The following is a 15,256-nucleotide window of genomic DNA, read 5'->3' on the forward strand; positions in this document are numbered from 1 at the left end:
AGACCACTTGGCTTGTACTGCCCTTTAGAGGCGCCTTACACCAGGGCTGCTGGGCCTGACACCCTCTAATGGGCAGGAGAACAGAGGGTGGCAGGAAGTATAAGTCGTGCAGGGGTGAAGAGGCCGTCTCCAGTAGCCAGGTAATACTTCAAGGACACTTGGCCACCTGAAGATCAGCTCCTCTTTGAAAACAGTTACAAGATCACTTCACACCCAACAACACTCGCAGATAAGTCACGCTGCTCTTCACCATGATTATCAGGACTTCGAGGAAACAATTACAAACGAGAGGGAGAGGATCCAAACTGTAACTTACAGCACACTGACCTCGAGAGCACTTGCCTGGGCTTGACTCCTAGGACATCATACACCAACCCTTTCACCTCCCACCTTCTCACAGTCCTGCAAGTAATTCTTGCATTTTCAGATGTCCCCAATACAGCCTTACCTCAGGAACCTGGTACTTCTGCCAATGAACCAGACAGATGTCCAAAAAGAAGGGAAGGGAAGGGAAAGGAGAGGGGAGGGGAGGGGAGGGGAGGGGAGGAGAGGAGAGGAAATCTAGACTAACTGCTGTATATTTAACCATGTTCCAAACAAAAAGCTGAAAGTAGATGGGAGCATACCTCCACACTGGACTGGGAAAGAGATCTAACAGAGGAAAACAGCTCAACTATTCATGGCCCCATTGTTCTTATAACCACCCATTAATTTGAACAACAGTTCAGCTGAGGCTGCAGCTTAGAGGTAGTACACTTGCCTGGTATACAGGAAGCTATAGGTTTAATACCTAGGAATGCCAAAAGACTGGAAAAAAGGCCCAAAGATGAACTATATCTCCCTTAAGGAGAACAAATACAGGGTATGAGTTGAGTGGGAGGACACGTACCCGTCACTCAGGAACCTGAAGGTTGAGTCCCAGTCCTGAGGGAAACAGCCGGTTTCCCGGTTACTACTCCTTACTCCTGTAGTGTGTTATGAGAAAAGGCCATCCCCACACACTTGATAAAACATAAACTGAACACTGTAATACCAATACCACTCCAGCTGGCTCCATAGGCAAGAACCAAAATCAATCTAGCCAGACATATCTAGTCTCCACATTTGGGAGGGAGAGACAAGAGATTGAGAGTTCAAGGCCAGTGGCTGCTAAAAATAAAAATCAAGAGTAAAGATATATAATACAACATATACTCAAATTGTTTGTCACTGACATTTGTATCTGAAATATAGGATTGGTTTTGTTTTGTTTTTTGTTTTGTTTTTCAGAAAAATGATGCCATAATTTCATGTTTTCAGTTGTGAACACAGAGAAGATTGTGTTAACTAAGCAGACACTAGTCCTATGGCTAGGAGGATGGAGACCACTTGGTCAAATGTGTAAGCAAATTCTCTAGGCTAAGGATCTTCTGTTGGTATTTTAGGAGCAGAGGCAGGCTCTTCTCGTCCGTAAATGGGTTCCTGATCAGTTACTTAGGCAAGCCAGGGATCTGGAAGAGCAGGCAGGTCAACATTTCCCCAATTCTCAGGAGATCCAACGGACACCGCAGCAGAAGGGCCACAGCTGGAGCTTGGAGGCGATATCTTGGGTAAGGTGTTTCTAGAGGACCAGGTCAGGGCCTGCTCTCTGCCCTGACTACCCTGGGCTCTCCATGAGGGCACAGAAATCTGACCACATACAAAGTGGGATGGCCAGCTATAAATGAACTGCTGTATACCTCCGTCCTGAGCCTCCTGTGAGCAGCAGCTTCCAGATAAAAGACAACTTTGCCAATTCAGATATGAGTTTTTGTTTACTGACAGTGTTTAGAAGCAGAACATGTTTTTTTCCTCCCCTGAGCATGTCTTAGACCGTTAAGTCTTGTATTGGCAAGATAAATACAGCTCAAGTTAGATGGAGCAGCATCACCCTTGATCTAGCTAACAGTTCACAAAGGCAGCTCTTCACTCAAGTGGCACAATCCTCTTTGGTTCCTGGCGGGAGCTGGAGAGCAGCTTAGAGCAGCTAATAAACAGTCTCTTTCTATCAGTAAGACTCAGACACACAGCCAGCACGAGCAATGCCAAGGGAGCAGGCTCTTAATGCCTTGTCATACCAGTAAAAACCTGGAATACAGCCTAAAAGAAGGCATACAGTCTAAACAGATGAGAGCACTATACATTTTAAATGTTCAAAGTGGAAATGAAGAAAACATGTTTAAATAAAAAGCGAAAGTTTTAAAAGCAAACAGTGCTGCTGTCTGAGGAAGAAAACTTAGGTTTGAAAAAAAAGCATGGGAAAAAAATGTCAGAAATTCACCGGAACTTCCTGACAAAAAGCTAAGAAACTGTGAGTTTGGAACTCTGGACATATACAGTTACTTATAAATAGACACCTTTAAAAGTTGAGAGCAGGAAGCTGGTATTATACTCATAGGACAGACTGAAAGCACATGACATTTCATTAGTGTTAACATTCTTTGTTTACATAAAGCTTTTTGCTATCAAAAATTCAGAAAGCTGTTTGGCTTAAATAACACTTGTATAAAGACAGAACCACACTAAATTGACAGAGTACAGGAACTTCTGTGTGATCTACTCCCAAGAACACACTTCCCTTCTTAATATGCTACATTCGTGAAGGAGACTGAAAACAGAGTAAACATAAAAAAGACCAATCTTTGGTTTCCTTGTCATCAAAGTATTTTGCTGAAATAAGTCATCTTCTGTGCTCACAGGGCTGTGGCAACACTGCTGGGCTCTGGAAGAGCAAGACAAGAGGATCACCTGGCACTTGTAAAGAGACAGTAAGTACAAGATGCACAGAACTTCAGGCATGAAGCAGGCAGTTAATTATACCAAGACTGAGTCTATGAGCACACAATCACTAAGTACCCTGCCTTTATACATACCCGTGGTAACACACAATTCTAGAACTTTAAACAGAGTTTGCAGACCTCACTACACTATGTTATATAAAATCTATGATCTGGAGAAGCTGCTGCCCATAGAGTAACCAGACAGACATTATATATAATTTGGGCATATCAAAAATATTTACACTGTATCCAACACACAAGGTCAATGAGTAGAAAAATTATTTATAAATGCACATATATTTACAATGACATCCCCAGTTATACAGACAAAACAAACCCACCACACACACACACACACACACACACACACACACACTCACACATACACTCACACACACAAAGAATACAAAAGCCTTTGATCTGGTAATACCAGTTGGTGAAACTTGGATTCTAGCTGAAGACCTTGAATATCAAAGCCTCAGCAGCTCTTCTCTTCTCAACACCACTGGAGAATCCTTGTTATACTTATGAAAGCTCAGAAGATATCTCTGCCCCGTGCTTTTCCAAGCAAAGTAGAATATCAAAGTAGAGACGCTTTCTCGGGACCATTCTGAGGACTGGAACAATCCAGTAGGCTAAGCAGCAATGACTCTTCATGACAGGCAGTGCATGCCTGGGCACATCCCGGTGGGGATCAGGAAGGACACCTGCCCATATCGTCTTCTGCCAGGGCTGTGCACTTTCAACGTGGTACACATTTCTGTGGTACACTTCTGTCAGCCACTACCTTCTCTTTGCCAGGTGTAAGCCCGAACACCAGAGTTACGCTGATGTGGTCAGATGTAACTCGAAGCAAAGAGAAATACAAATACTGACTTTTCTTCTCAATTCTGAGGTAGTAAATAACTAACTTGAGTCTTTGCTCAGACTTCCTCCTCAACGGGCTTCATGTGCCCTCAGTACCATCTTGAATGCTCCGAGTCCTACTCAAATCAAAAGCATGGTCATGTAACCTGCGGCAAGTCACAGGTGAAGAGCAATTTGGATCCCTCTCTGTCAGCTGTGGTGACTCAAGGACAGGCTGCTGGGAGAAAGGAAGTAGGCCCAGTTCTCTGTTCATGTTCCAAAGAGGCCGCTGAAATATTTCTGAGAATGAGAGTGAGACAAGAAATATCATCAGTGATAGCTGGAATTTCAAGATTATTTTCCTAAAGCCTGATATGCTTTCCCCCCAAATGTGTGGGTGTTTTGTTTGCATGTATGTCTGTGCATTGTTGTGTGTCTCTCTGGTGCCTGAAGAGGCCAAAAAAGGGCACTGGATCTCATGGAAGTGGAGTTACAGATGGCTGTGAGCTGCCATGTAGCTGGTGGGAATGAAACTCAGGTTCTCTGTGAAAGCAACAAATTCCCTTTGCCCTTCCCTCAGCCATCTCTCTAGCCCCCAGTATCCTTTTAATCCAATATTCCAAAGAAATTCAGATGCCCAGCATCCTTGATAAAGACACGAAGATCACAATGCCAACATTAAAAACAAGATAAAAACTAGAACCAAAAACTACCAAGCCTTTATGATCAACCACCCTAACAAGCTAATTTCCGAAGTCATGCTGTTCTTTTTCACCTGTCATTTTAGCACCTTTTCTCTGCAAACAATTGTGCTGCCTAGTTTTATATCAACTTGACACAGGCTGGAATTATTGGAAGGGATCTCAACTAAGAAAATGCCTTGATGATATTAGGCTGTAACTGCCTCTCACCAGCTGCAGCACCCGAGTGAGCAGGCAAGGAGCACAGGAAAGCTGGCCCCGCTGAGAGACACGGAGCACAGGTGAGCCTGCCTGTGCACCTTGAGGGTGTGAAAGTGCAAGAGTTGACCCCGTTCCTCAGACTGCAGCACTTTGGAAGCATGGGCCCATGCTTTGACTGGACAGCACAGTGGAGCTGGCCCTGAGGGCATGAGAACAGGAGAGCAGACCCTGCCTCCTGCTGATGGCATCACTGGGTGGCCTAGCTAGAGCAGTGCCAGACAGCTTGCCCTGGGGGTGTGGGTGCAGGAGAGCTGGCAGGCTCATCAACTCAGCTACCCTCTGGGCCCAGATCCAGGGCTTTGAGCTGGCCTACCCCAAAATCAACTCCATCTATGAATTACTGAAGCATGTGAAAGGGCCAGTCCTGCAGAGCCAAAGCTGCAGGATCTTCATGATACAGGGCAATACCCAGAAAGAGAATCAGTGAGGATCGAATATTGATGGTGTCACAGAAGACAGAGATCTCAAACCAGACCACTGACTTGCTGCAATTAACATTTGCAAGTGAAGATGTGTGGACAGAGAGATATACCGTGGGACACTGTGACATTCTTATTATAGCTTCCACAATGAAATGTTTTCTATGCTTTGTTTTTGTTTTGTGGGGATGTGTTCTATTTTCAGGGGGAGGTTGCAGGGGCGAAGGACAGATATGAGTGGATGGGGAGAAGAACGGGACTGGGATGCGGGATGTGAAATTTACAAAGAACCAATAAAAAGTTAAAAAAAAAAAAAGATTGGGCTATAAGCAAGTCTGTATGGCATTTTCTTTAGTGATTAATAGGGTGGAGCCCAGAGCACTGTAGATGGGCTATCCCTGGGCAGATGGTCCTGGGTCCTTTAAAAAAGCAAGCTGAGCAAGCCATGAGGAGCAAGCCAGAAAGCAGCATCCTCCACCGCCTCTGCAGCAGCTCCTGGCTCCAGCTTCCAGCCCTGCCTGAGTTCTTGCTCTCACTGTTTTTGATGTTATATGAAAAACTATAAGCAGAGTAAACCCCCAAGTTGCTTTGGTCATGGTGTCTCATCACAGCAATAGAAACCATAACTAAGATAAAAATAAAAGTACAAAGTTCTAGACTCATGGAAAAGGAATTTTAAAAGAGACATATTGTAATGACAGTTTTACAATACATAGGTAATATTCACTGTCTCAATGGAACTCTTACTTCTTTAAATACATTTTTAATTTTAAAATTTTATTTGTATGGATGTTTTGCCAGTCTGTGCACTATACATGCCTGGTGCTTATTAGAGGTCAGAAGAGGGCATTAGATCTTTAGTTACAAATGGTTGTGAGCCAGGTACTGGGAACTGAACTTGGGGTCAGGTGTAGTCAAAGCATTGAGAAGAGAGGCAGATGATACACGCTGGCTCATGTGTGCACACACGTAGGGGAGCTATATTTTAGGAAAAGCTAGTCTAACATTCTGGAAACAAAATCCCACAAATGAAAGCATAATTCACCTAGAATATAAGCTAGGGCAAGACTTCTCAAAATTTAATATGCATGTGGGGGCTGAGGATATGGCTCAGTAGATAAGAGGGCTTGTTGTGAAAGCAGGAAGACCTGAGCTCTAATTCCCAACACTCACATAAAGCCAGGCATAGTCATGTATGTCTGTAACTCCAGCACTGAGGAGCAGTGACAAGAGAATCTCAGAAGCTTGCTAGCCAGTCAGTCCAGCTGAGACAGCAGCCTTCAGGGTTAGGAAATAACTCTGTCTCAACAAACAGGGTGAAAAGCAATAGAGAATGACACTAGACTTCCTCCTTCAGTCTCCCCATGCATGTGTCTGCATGCACATGAATGCTCCTGCAAGCACATGCATCCATACAGAACTCACATATAAAACAAACCCAAAATTTAATATAAGCCACGAGCCACATGCCCATAATCCCAGCGTTTGCCTGATATCTCAGCACTTGGAAGGCTAAGGTAGGGGTTACTGTTGAATTTGAGCATGACACTGTCAACAACAACAACAAAAACCCAAAGCATATAAATAATCCTTGGATCTTAATATCTGGATTCAGATTCACTAGGTCTAGGGTAGGAGCACAACTGCATGTCTAACAAGTTCTAAGGTCATGCTAATAAACCCTACACACACTAAGTAGAATTAATTAGAGTATCCTAGGCTTAGAATGGACAATGCACCAAGACATTTTCATTTAAGTGACGATGACTCCTTACTTAAAACCAGACTCAAAATGAAGACATCCCACAGGTTACAAGACGTACTGTACCTTAGTTCTTCATGACACTGAGTGTAAAGCTGAGCCACTACCTTCAGTGACAGTGCTCTTTTCTAACCTATTCCTCTTGAACAGTCTTTAGAACTGGTCTCTTACAGAGCACATCTTCAGTTTCATGTTACATCATTTATTGCTGCCAGAACCATCCCTGGGCACAACCCTATACTTACCTTCTTCTGTGGCCCTGTAATTTTTGCCCTGTTCATTCCGCAGTGTTTTCCTCTGAGTGGAAGGGACAGCTGATGAACAGCTTGAGAATAGTTCCTATCGTGGTCCAGAAAGAGCTTGACTCGGGTGATATGCTCAGAGTGTTTGCTTGACAGTAGAGCAACCAACAAAACGGTTTAGGTTTCTCATGCTCTATTTTTAGCCCTTCAAACCTCTACTGTTTAAATGAAGATGGGAGAAGATGTAAAGACCTCTAGCTGACACTAGTTAATGGCAATTATTCTAGTATACTAATTTGTTTGTTTCCTGTTACCTGCCATGCTACTGATATAACAGAAGGGCAGATCAGGTGAAAGCGAAACCAAAAGCTCAAAACAGAACAAAAGCACCCATTACCACTGCTCCTCTGTGAGAAGGGAAGGTTCTCAGTCATCCTCTCATGGTTGGTGGGAAAGGCAGCCGGCTCTCTCTCTGCTGATGGTATCAGACTCTCCAGATTAGCAGCATCTTGGGGAGGATGTGACAAAAACGTCTCCTTGGGCATCTGGACCATGAGGCTGGAGAGTGCCTGATCTAACACATCCTCCTCAGCAATATAGGTATATGGACAGTACTCTCTGGTCCTCGAGTAGATGTTGGCATTGTCGTAACAATCTGAACAGATCACCCGGGTACCAGTGCCACCTAGTAACAACATGGAAGGGGCCAGATGATTTTCTGATAAGGAAGAGTTTGGGAATAATCAACTTTCTTCAACAGTTCTAACAATTACTGCACACCTTCTTTACAAACCAGGTGAGAGTCCAAGGTCTGTATGTGAATGAACTCACTCCTCACAACACCCCTATGAAGATTTCATTTTCATCTCCCACTTTACAGGTAAAGTTATGGCAGGAGAAAGAGCTGAAACGTAAATCTAAACACTATGGCTTCAGAGTCTACACTGTTGAATTCTAATGTTAAATCTCTAAGTTGGAGAGATTAAATTTCAACCAAGGGATCCAAGACAGGCCTAGACCTCTGAGACACGTGTGTGGCTTGAGCAAATGAAAGCAAAACAGGCATTGCTATGATATGAGAGCCCATGTTACTTTTATGAGACAAGAGGTTAAGTGAAGTAGCTGTTCAAACTCTTCCCAGTCAAATCCTCTCTCCTGTGCCTATCACTTTCTACAGAAGTGAGGGTGTGAAGAGACAATGTCCTAGTCACTTCATCAGGGGACATTTTATAGCCCTTTTAAGTTTGCCATTGCAGTCTGAAAGTCATTTTGCCCTTTAAACTTTACTAAGTATCTACCTGTCAGCAGGAGAACCAAATGCCTTTGGATGTTATCTGAAGGATTCTCATCTTCAAAGGAATGAGAAAGGCTTGAAATGAGTTTCTAGACCATCTCTTCTGGTCATGAGAGAGACCTAGGAGCCTCAGTTTTGTCCTTCGTCCCTGTTTAAGGGTAATGTGTTTCTTTCTGTAAAACGGCCTTCTCTGGTTAAGACGTTATAGACAATTTCCATCCTATTTTGCTAATGGAGAAACTATACACTGAACAATAAACCCAGTAACACAGGCCGAAACTGTAACTACGAAAAGCAAAGTGCCTACCGTCAGTGCCTCTGTGTGTGTACCCGTTGGCAGGAGGCATAAGTTGCTGATGGCTGCCTGCCTCAGAGTTGCTGTAGCCTTCCTGTGGTTCAGACAGTGTTCCTTGTGAAGACAAATAGCTGGGAATGTCTGCAGGCAAATTAAGCTCCTCTGTAAAGAGACATCTGTAACTCTCAAACTCAGGCAGCTGAAGTCAATACACAGAAGGCAATTTTATAGTGTGTTCCACTTTGACACTGGCCTGGAAATGGTATGGACTTGGGACCCCAACAGCTCTTCATACTTCCCTTAGATACTTTTTTATTAAAGTTCTTCTCAGAGTTTCATTTTAGAACTATTACTTAGTCTGCAGATACAGCTCAGTGGTAAAGTACTTGCCTAACAAGTATAGGCTGTGGGTTCAGTCCCCAGAGCCACTGGCAAAGGGATGAAGGTGAAAGGGTTACCAAAAGAAAAAAAAAAAAAAAAAAAACCCTAAAGATGAAAATCCTATCTACAGCTACATTTTCACAATCTCTCTAAATGGACTCCTTCTCTTGTGGATCCCGGGATGAGTGAGGCAAAAGACCAACTCACTCACAAGGGTTTGACTCTACAGCAAAACTATGGTAGAAATGAACTTTAGGCTCTAAAGAAGGTACAAAAAAACAAAAACACAACACAACACAACCCAGTGAGGCATGATTGACTGAACCTGTAATCCCAGCACAAAGAGGCAGACGGAGAAGGGCCGGATTATGAGTTCCAGGCTCTATACACTGAGATCCTTTTTTGGTTTTTCGAGACAGCACTACTGAGATCCTTTTAAGAACAACATGGGCATAACGGCACACACCTTCAATTTCAGCACTTTGGAGGCAAAGGCAGGTAGATCTCTGACTTTAAGGCCAGCTTCATCTACAGAACAAGTGCTGACAGCTAGGGGTACATAAAGAAACTCTGTCTCAAACAAACAACCAAGAAAATATACCTGTAATACAATTCTAGGAGGTAAATTTAGGGGTAAATATATACCATATATACAAATTCTTAAAACTATTTCCCCAAATAGGTTCTACTATCTCCAGGAAGCTGGATATTTTGTCAGAAACACTTCCTAACATTTCTTACCATGTAACCAATCACAGTAGTCCAGCTTTTTTTATCTTTTACTAAATCCTACATTCTTAAGAACATGCCAAGTGTCATCTAGGTACCACTTACCTGTGTTTGTGATGCTGTAGTCTTCATTTTTCCTTCTCATGTGGTAAATGACAATGACCCAGATCAAAGAAGTGCCCACGACACAGCAGACCACAACAATGATGACAATGCCAACTGTGGTCCAACCATCATCCTCATGCCCAATGCTACTCTGAGAAGAGTCACAATTGGGGGATGAAATGACATTTAAGTAAATATGTCCCCGTTCTGTCCCAAGAGTGTTAGACATAAGGCAGGTATATTTTCCAGCATCTTCTAGCCCAGCATCTACAATGATGAGAAGCTGATTGGCTGCAGCAAAGAAGTGTCGTTCTGTTACTAGGAGTGGCCCATCATCCTTGGTCCAATTGAGGCGAGGAGCAGGACTTCCTCCAGCGATGCACTGCAATACCGCTGTCTCACCTCGGGTGACGGTCTTGTCCTCCAGAGGTCTAATAAATGAGGGTGTCTCTAATGGGAGAAGGTTAAAAATACTAAGTTAGGAAATGTATAGCCTAAGTCCTGTAGAATGAGACTATGAAAAGTATGATGAAATGTACAGTTTAATGAGGATTAACAGTTAATGTTTCAGATACACAAAAGACTCAAAACAGAAAAGATCTAAATGTGAACTGACGGTGGTGATACAGGGCTATAATAGTTTACAGCCATCCAGGCACCTTAGCAAGTAAGCAAAGTAGAAAGAAAAAAGAAAGCAAAGCACAGCAAGACACTAGCTTGGCACAATACCAGCCTGGTACACATGCCAGTGTGTAGTGGGCACACCACTGGCCTGGGTCACAAGCCAGTGAGTGAGAACTGGGGATTTCTAATGTTTCTGAGGCAGGTTCTCAACTATATACTCCAAGCTGACCAAGAACTCTTGACCCTTCTGCCTCAGCATTCAAGTTAAGAAACTTATTTTAAAGGTTTTTAACAGACAGGTCAGAGTGGCTCACCTGTAAGACATGAGTTCTCCAGGCCAACCTGGATTATAGAGTGAGAGACTCTATCTTTAAAAAATAAGAGAGAGGAGGAGGAAGAGGAAAGAGGAAGAAGAGGAAGATAAAGAATAAGAAAAGGAAAAGTTGGAAGAAAAGGAGGAAGAGAAGATGGCCCTATAAAACTCTGATGTCTAAGAAAACAGAGACCTGGACAGCATAATTTGCCTTGGGTTGAGTTACATAAAGAACCATGTTTTAACTAAGAATAACAAGGCACACAGTTATAATCCCAGCACTTAGAAAACACATATGAATTAAAATGTTACAGGGGAAATTTAAAAGAATAAGGGATCTGGAGCTTGTTATAAAGATCTATGCCCTGGGAATGTTCCAAGATGTATGTCACTTAACCCACTAACACCTTCAGCTGACATACCCTGACTAAAGTACAAAAATAAGAACAACAACATAAGCCTGATGGTGGTGGCACATGACTTAATCCCAGCACTTGGGAGGCAGATGTAGGCGGGTCTCTGAGTTCAGGGCCAGCCTGATCTACAGAGTGAGTTCTAGGACAGCTGGGGCTACGCAGAGAAACCCTGACTTGGAAGGAAAAAAACATAACCACAACCCCCAAATTGTTTTTCTTGCCTTTCTAAGCCATGCATAGGTCTCAGAGGCTCCAGTAAAGCAGCAGTCCTAACAAAGAAAGCGTACCTAACACTGTGAGTGAGGCGTTTGCTGAGAGGCCTCCTGCTATATTCTGTGCCATGCAGCTATAGATTCCCATATCTTCTATCTTCACATTGGCAATGAAGAAGACATCATCCTCAGGCATGACATGCATGCGTCTTTCTCGGGCTGCAGGAAAATCAGTGCCACCGTCCTTCTGCCAGGAAATCTGAGGTGTAGGGTGCCCCTCTGCAGCACATTCTAATCTTGCCATGGCACCAGTGCGAATAGTTAGATCCATTGGAGTTTTCAAAAAAGACGGCATCTCTGTTCCAAAAACAGTACAGAGAAGGTAGGCAAAAGGAAAACACACATGAACACAAATCTAGCAGGAAGAATTCTGATGTAAAATGCACTATTTCCTTGAGAAACCATATTCTCTGAACTGAAAACACAGCGTTTGCAACAGTCTTTCCCACCAGCCCATCAGTATATGCAGAACAGTAACTCAATACTTCTAGAATACAAGCCATGCCCATTCACCATGCTGATGGAAAGAAGGAAATCAGAAAGCCAAAAGCTTTTTGGAATGCCAGTTTAGTATTCGGTGCTTATTATTCCTCTTTCACTTAGGACAATCAAGTGATGCTTCCCAATCTAACAAGAGCAGATGTTAGTAGAACCCGTTTTTGTTTTGTTTAATTATGCTTTTTTAAAACCTGATTTAGGAAACATCAGAGTGGGTTGTAGAGCTGAAGAGTTGTCTCAGTGGTTAAGAGCAGGTGTTGCTCTTGCGGGACTCAGGTCCAACTCCCAGCACCCACAGGGCAGCTTACAACTGTCTGTTACTTCAGTCCTGGGAGATCCAATGCACTCTGTAGGCCTTTGTGGGTACCAGGCATGCATGTGGTGCAGACATAAATGAAGGCAAACCACTAATAACCACAAAACAATAAGATAAAATCTTAAAAAAGGAAAACATAGCTAGAAATGTTAAAAAAAAAAAAAGAAACACAGGCACAGGGCACGAGTACATTGCTCTGCTGTAGCACAGGAGTTACTCAATCTCACAGATAACAGACAAACCAAGCTGCTTTAGAAAAGGTTTTACAACTACTAGGAGAGCTTTATTTTCAAAATGATTTTGGCTATATCCAGAGAGCTACAGAAACGACTAGACCCAGAGACGTCCTAAACACCCTCAAGTGTTAGAGGACACCGTAAACAGTATGAGCGAAAGGAAATCATACTTTTCTGAGAACTGTGGTTTTGGAAAGAAACTGAGACCACAAAAGACTGTCTTTTAACAAACAAAAGGAAGTAAAGGATCTCCTAGGGCAAAGGAGAATGCAGGCCAGTGGGCACAGTGCACCCCTTCCATGTGCCACAGTCACGAGAAAGTAACACTAAAGGCTCCCTCCAATCCTGGGGTATGATCCAATTTTCTTGTCAAGTTACATCTAAATTGATTTATAATTGAGACATACATAATTTAGATGTAAAAAATACTTCAAAGTACTTTTTCCCAACAGCATGGCCAGACAGGCATGGCGATTATTCTAGAAATACAAAAAAAAAAAAAAAAAAAAAAAAAGCATTTTAAAAGTCCAGTAGCACAATTCCTTACCATTTACAGTCAATTTGGCTTTCTGAGAATAATTAGAACCAAAGTGATTAGTAACAATGCACTGGTATTTCCCTTCATCTGTGAAGTTCACACTGAAGAGGCGCAAGACACTAGTATATTCTAGAGCTTCTCCATCCTGGTGCCGATAACGAACAAAATTCTCAATATCCACATCATACAGGATCTCACTGTCCTTGCGCCATATGGTGGACATGGGTGAATCGCTGCTGCTCACTGCAGTGCACGTCAGTGTCACATTAACACCTCTTAATGCAATTGTGCTTTCAGGGTGTGTCCTTATCTGAGGTTTCAGAAAATCATCTAAAGGGAATAAATGCAACAGTGGCCAAGTCAGTTACATATTACTGATCAAACCTGATTTTACAACAAAGACTGTAACACTGTAAACTTCTTTCTTTCTTTCTTCCTTCCTTTCTTTCTTCCTTTCTTTCTTTCTTTTTTTCTTTCAGATTTACTTATTTATTTAATGTATATGAGTACGCTGTAGCAGTAAATACCAGAAGAGGGCATCAGATCCCATTACAGATGGTTGTGAACCACCATGTGGTTGCTGGGAATTGAACTCAGGAAGAGCAGTCAGTGCTCTTAACCGCTGAGCCATCTCTCCAGCCCCAACACTGTATGTTTCAGCCACAGGAGCTATGTTAAGATTGAAGGAGATTTTAGAGCTGGAGTCTAATCTCTTGCTTAAAGCTGAGGAAAATGAACTCCAGAAGTCAGATAGCTTGCTCAAAGGCATCAGGCAGTGACAGAAGGTGTGCTAGAACTCAGGCTCTGGACCTCAGCACCTAGTGCTCTTCCACCATCCCTCAGGACTCTTCCATGTTTACTATGCATTACCAGTGGGTGATGGAGAAAAACCTTTTATAAGAATTTCAAGGTGCCGGGCCGTGGTAGCGCACGCCTTTAATCCCAGCACTTGGGAGGCAGAGGCAGGCAGATTTCTGAGTTCGAGGCCAGCCTGGCCTACAGAGTGAGTTCCAGGACAGCCAGGACTACACAGAGAAATCCTGTCTCGAAAAAACCAAAAAAAAAAAAAATAATAATAATAATAATAATAATAATAATTTCAAGGTAAGTTCTAATGCTATCATGTCATATATATGATATTTATGTCTTATAATGCTACATATACACAAAACGTTTACAACTATTATCCTTTCTATATAATACAGAAAATGAGAATATAAACTTATTTTTTTCATGGAGAATACTAATAAATACATGACTTGAAAGTACTTTGTACATAGCTTCAACACTAAAATAGTGAAGAATACAAGCAGGATACATAAACACAAGTGAAAACTGGTTTAAGACTGCCTAGTGCATGATGAATTCATAAATAAAAACGCTATGGATTGAGAGAGGCTGCTACAGAAATTCTAAACCAGTATCTTCATTTAGTAACATTACTTTGTGCCTTAAAAAGTAATTGGAATAGTATTAAAAAAATAGTATGAGTCAGTGTGGTAGCACACATCATTACTCTCAGTACTTGAAGCAGAGACAGGCAGATCAAAGTCCCAGGACAACCTGGTCTGTAATGTAATCCTCTTTATTTTGTTGTTACAATAATTAAAAGAGAAAATTTTAAAATTTGAAACAGAAATACAAACCACAGACAAAATCTTTCAGGTCCACATTCAAGATGCTTTGCCCTGCTAACCATTCAGGATGTGCACAGCTTACATTCACAGAATGATGGAAATTGTTATCCACCAGCCACTGAAGTAACCACTTCAAATGACAATCGCAGAGCAAACTGCTTGTGTTCAGAACACTACAGAAGGAAAACAAGGAAAAGAACCTTTCATTTTAGCTTCATTATAGTTTCTGCAGGAAAATCCTGCTACACATATATGCATTTACTTATCAAAAATGTTCATCTAATTATAATAAAACAAACAGACCATTAGCCTTAATAAAGTCAGCATTATAAAAAAAAATCAGAAAGACTGAGGACAAGAGAGTTATTTTAAATTAAAGACAAGTAAAGAGCCACTGCGATGGAATGAAATGCATGCATGCATGTTCATTTGTTGCGGGAGGACTGTTTTGAGACAGTTACTATACTACCTAGTCTGGCCTCAAATTTGCAATCCCAGATATATACCATGACACCCACTGACAAACATGATTCTTGATTGGCCAAGGTTGGGGCGGGGGGCGTGTCTAAACAG

At 42.3% G+C, this 15,256-nt stretch overlaps 1 protein-coding gene across 2 annotated transcripts in view; it reads right to left on the reverse strand.

Moving 5' to 3' along the window:
• Window positions 1–3,060: 3,060 nt before the first annotated feature.
• Lrig2 (leucine rich repeats and immunoglobulin like domains 2) overlaps window positions 3,061–15,256 on the reverse strand; it is a 55,349-nt gene continuing 43,153 nt past the window's right edge. Inside the window, exons 12-18 of one of the 2 annotated variants that reach the window (XM_021158328.2) lie at window positions 14,693–14,856; window positions 13,056–13,376; window positions 11,474–11,755; window positions 9,834–10,283; window positions 8,631–8,759; window positions 7,427–7,714; window positions 3,061–3,944 (exon numbers count right to left, since the gene is read on the reverse strand). In XM_021158328.2, the coding sequence (XP_021013987.1) occupies window positions 3,745–3,944; window positions 7,427–7,714; window positions 8,631–8,759; window positions 9,834–10,283; window positions 11,474–11,755; window positions 13,056–13,376; window positions 14,693–14,856 (1,834 nt within the window). In that variant the 3' untranslated portion in view covers window positions 3,061–3,744. Of the gene's footprint in view, window positions 3,945–7,426; window positions 7,715–8,630; window positions 8,781–9,833; window positions 10,284–11,473; window positions 11,756–13,055; window positions 13,377–14,692; window positions 14,857–15,256 lie in introns of both variants that reach the window. The other variant, XM_021158327.2, reaches the window with a different exon arrangement.

Source organism: Mus caroli, chromosome 3 (genome assembly GCF_900094665.2).
Source record: "Mus caroli chromosome 3, CAROLI_EIJ_v1.1, whole genome shotgun sequence".
Classification (NCBI taxonomy): domain Eukaryota; kingdom Metazoa; phylum Chordata; class Mammalia; order Rodentia; family Muridae; genus Mus; species Mus caroli.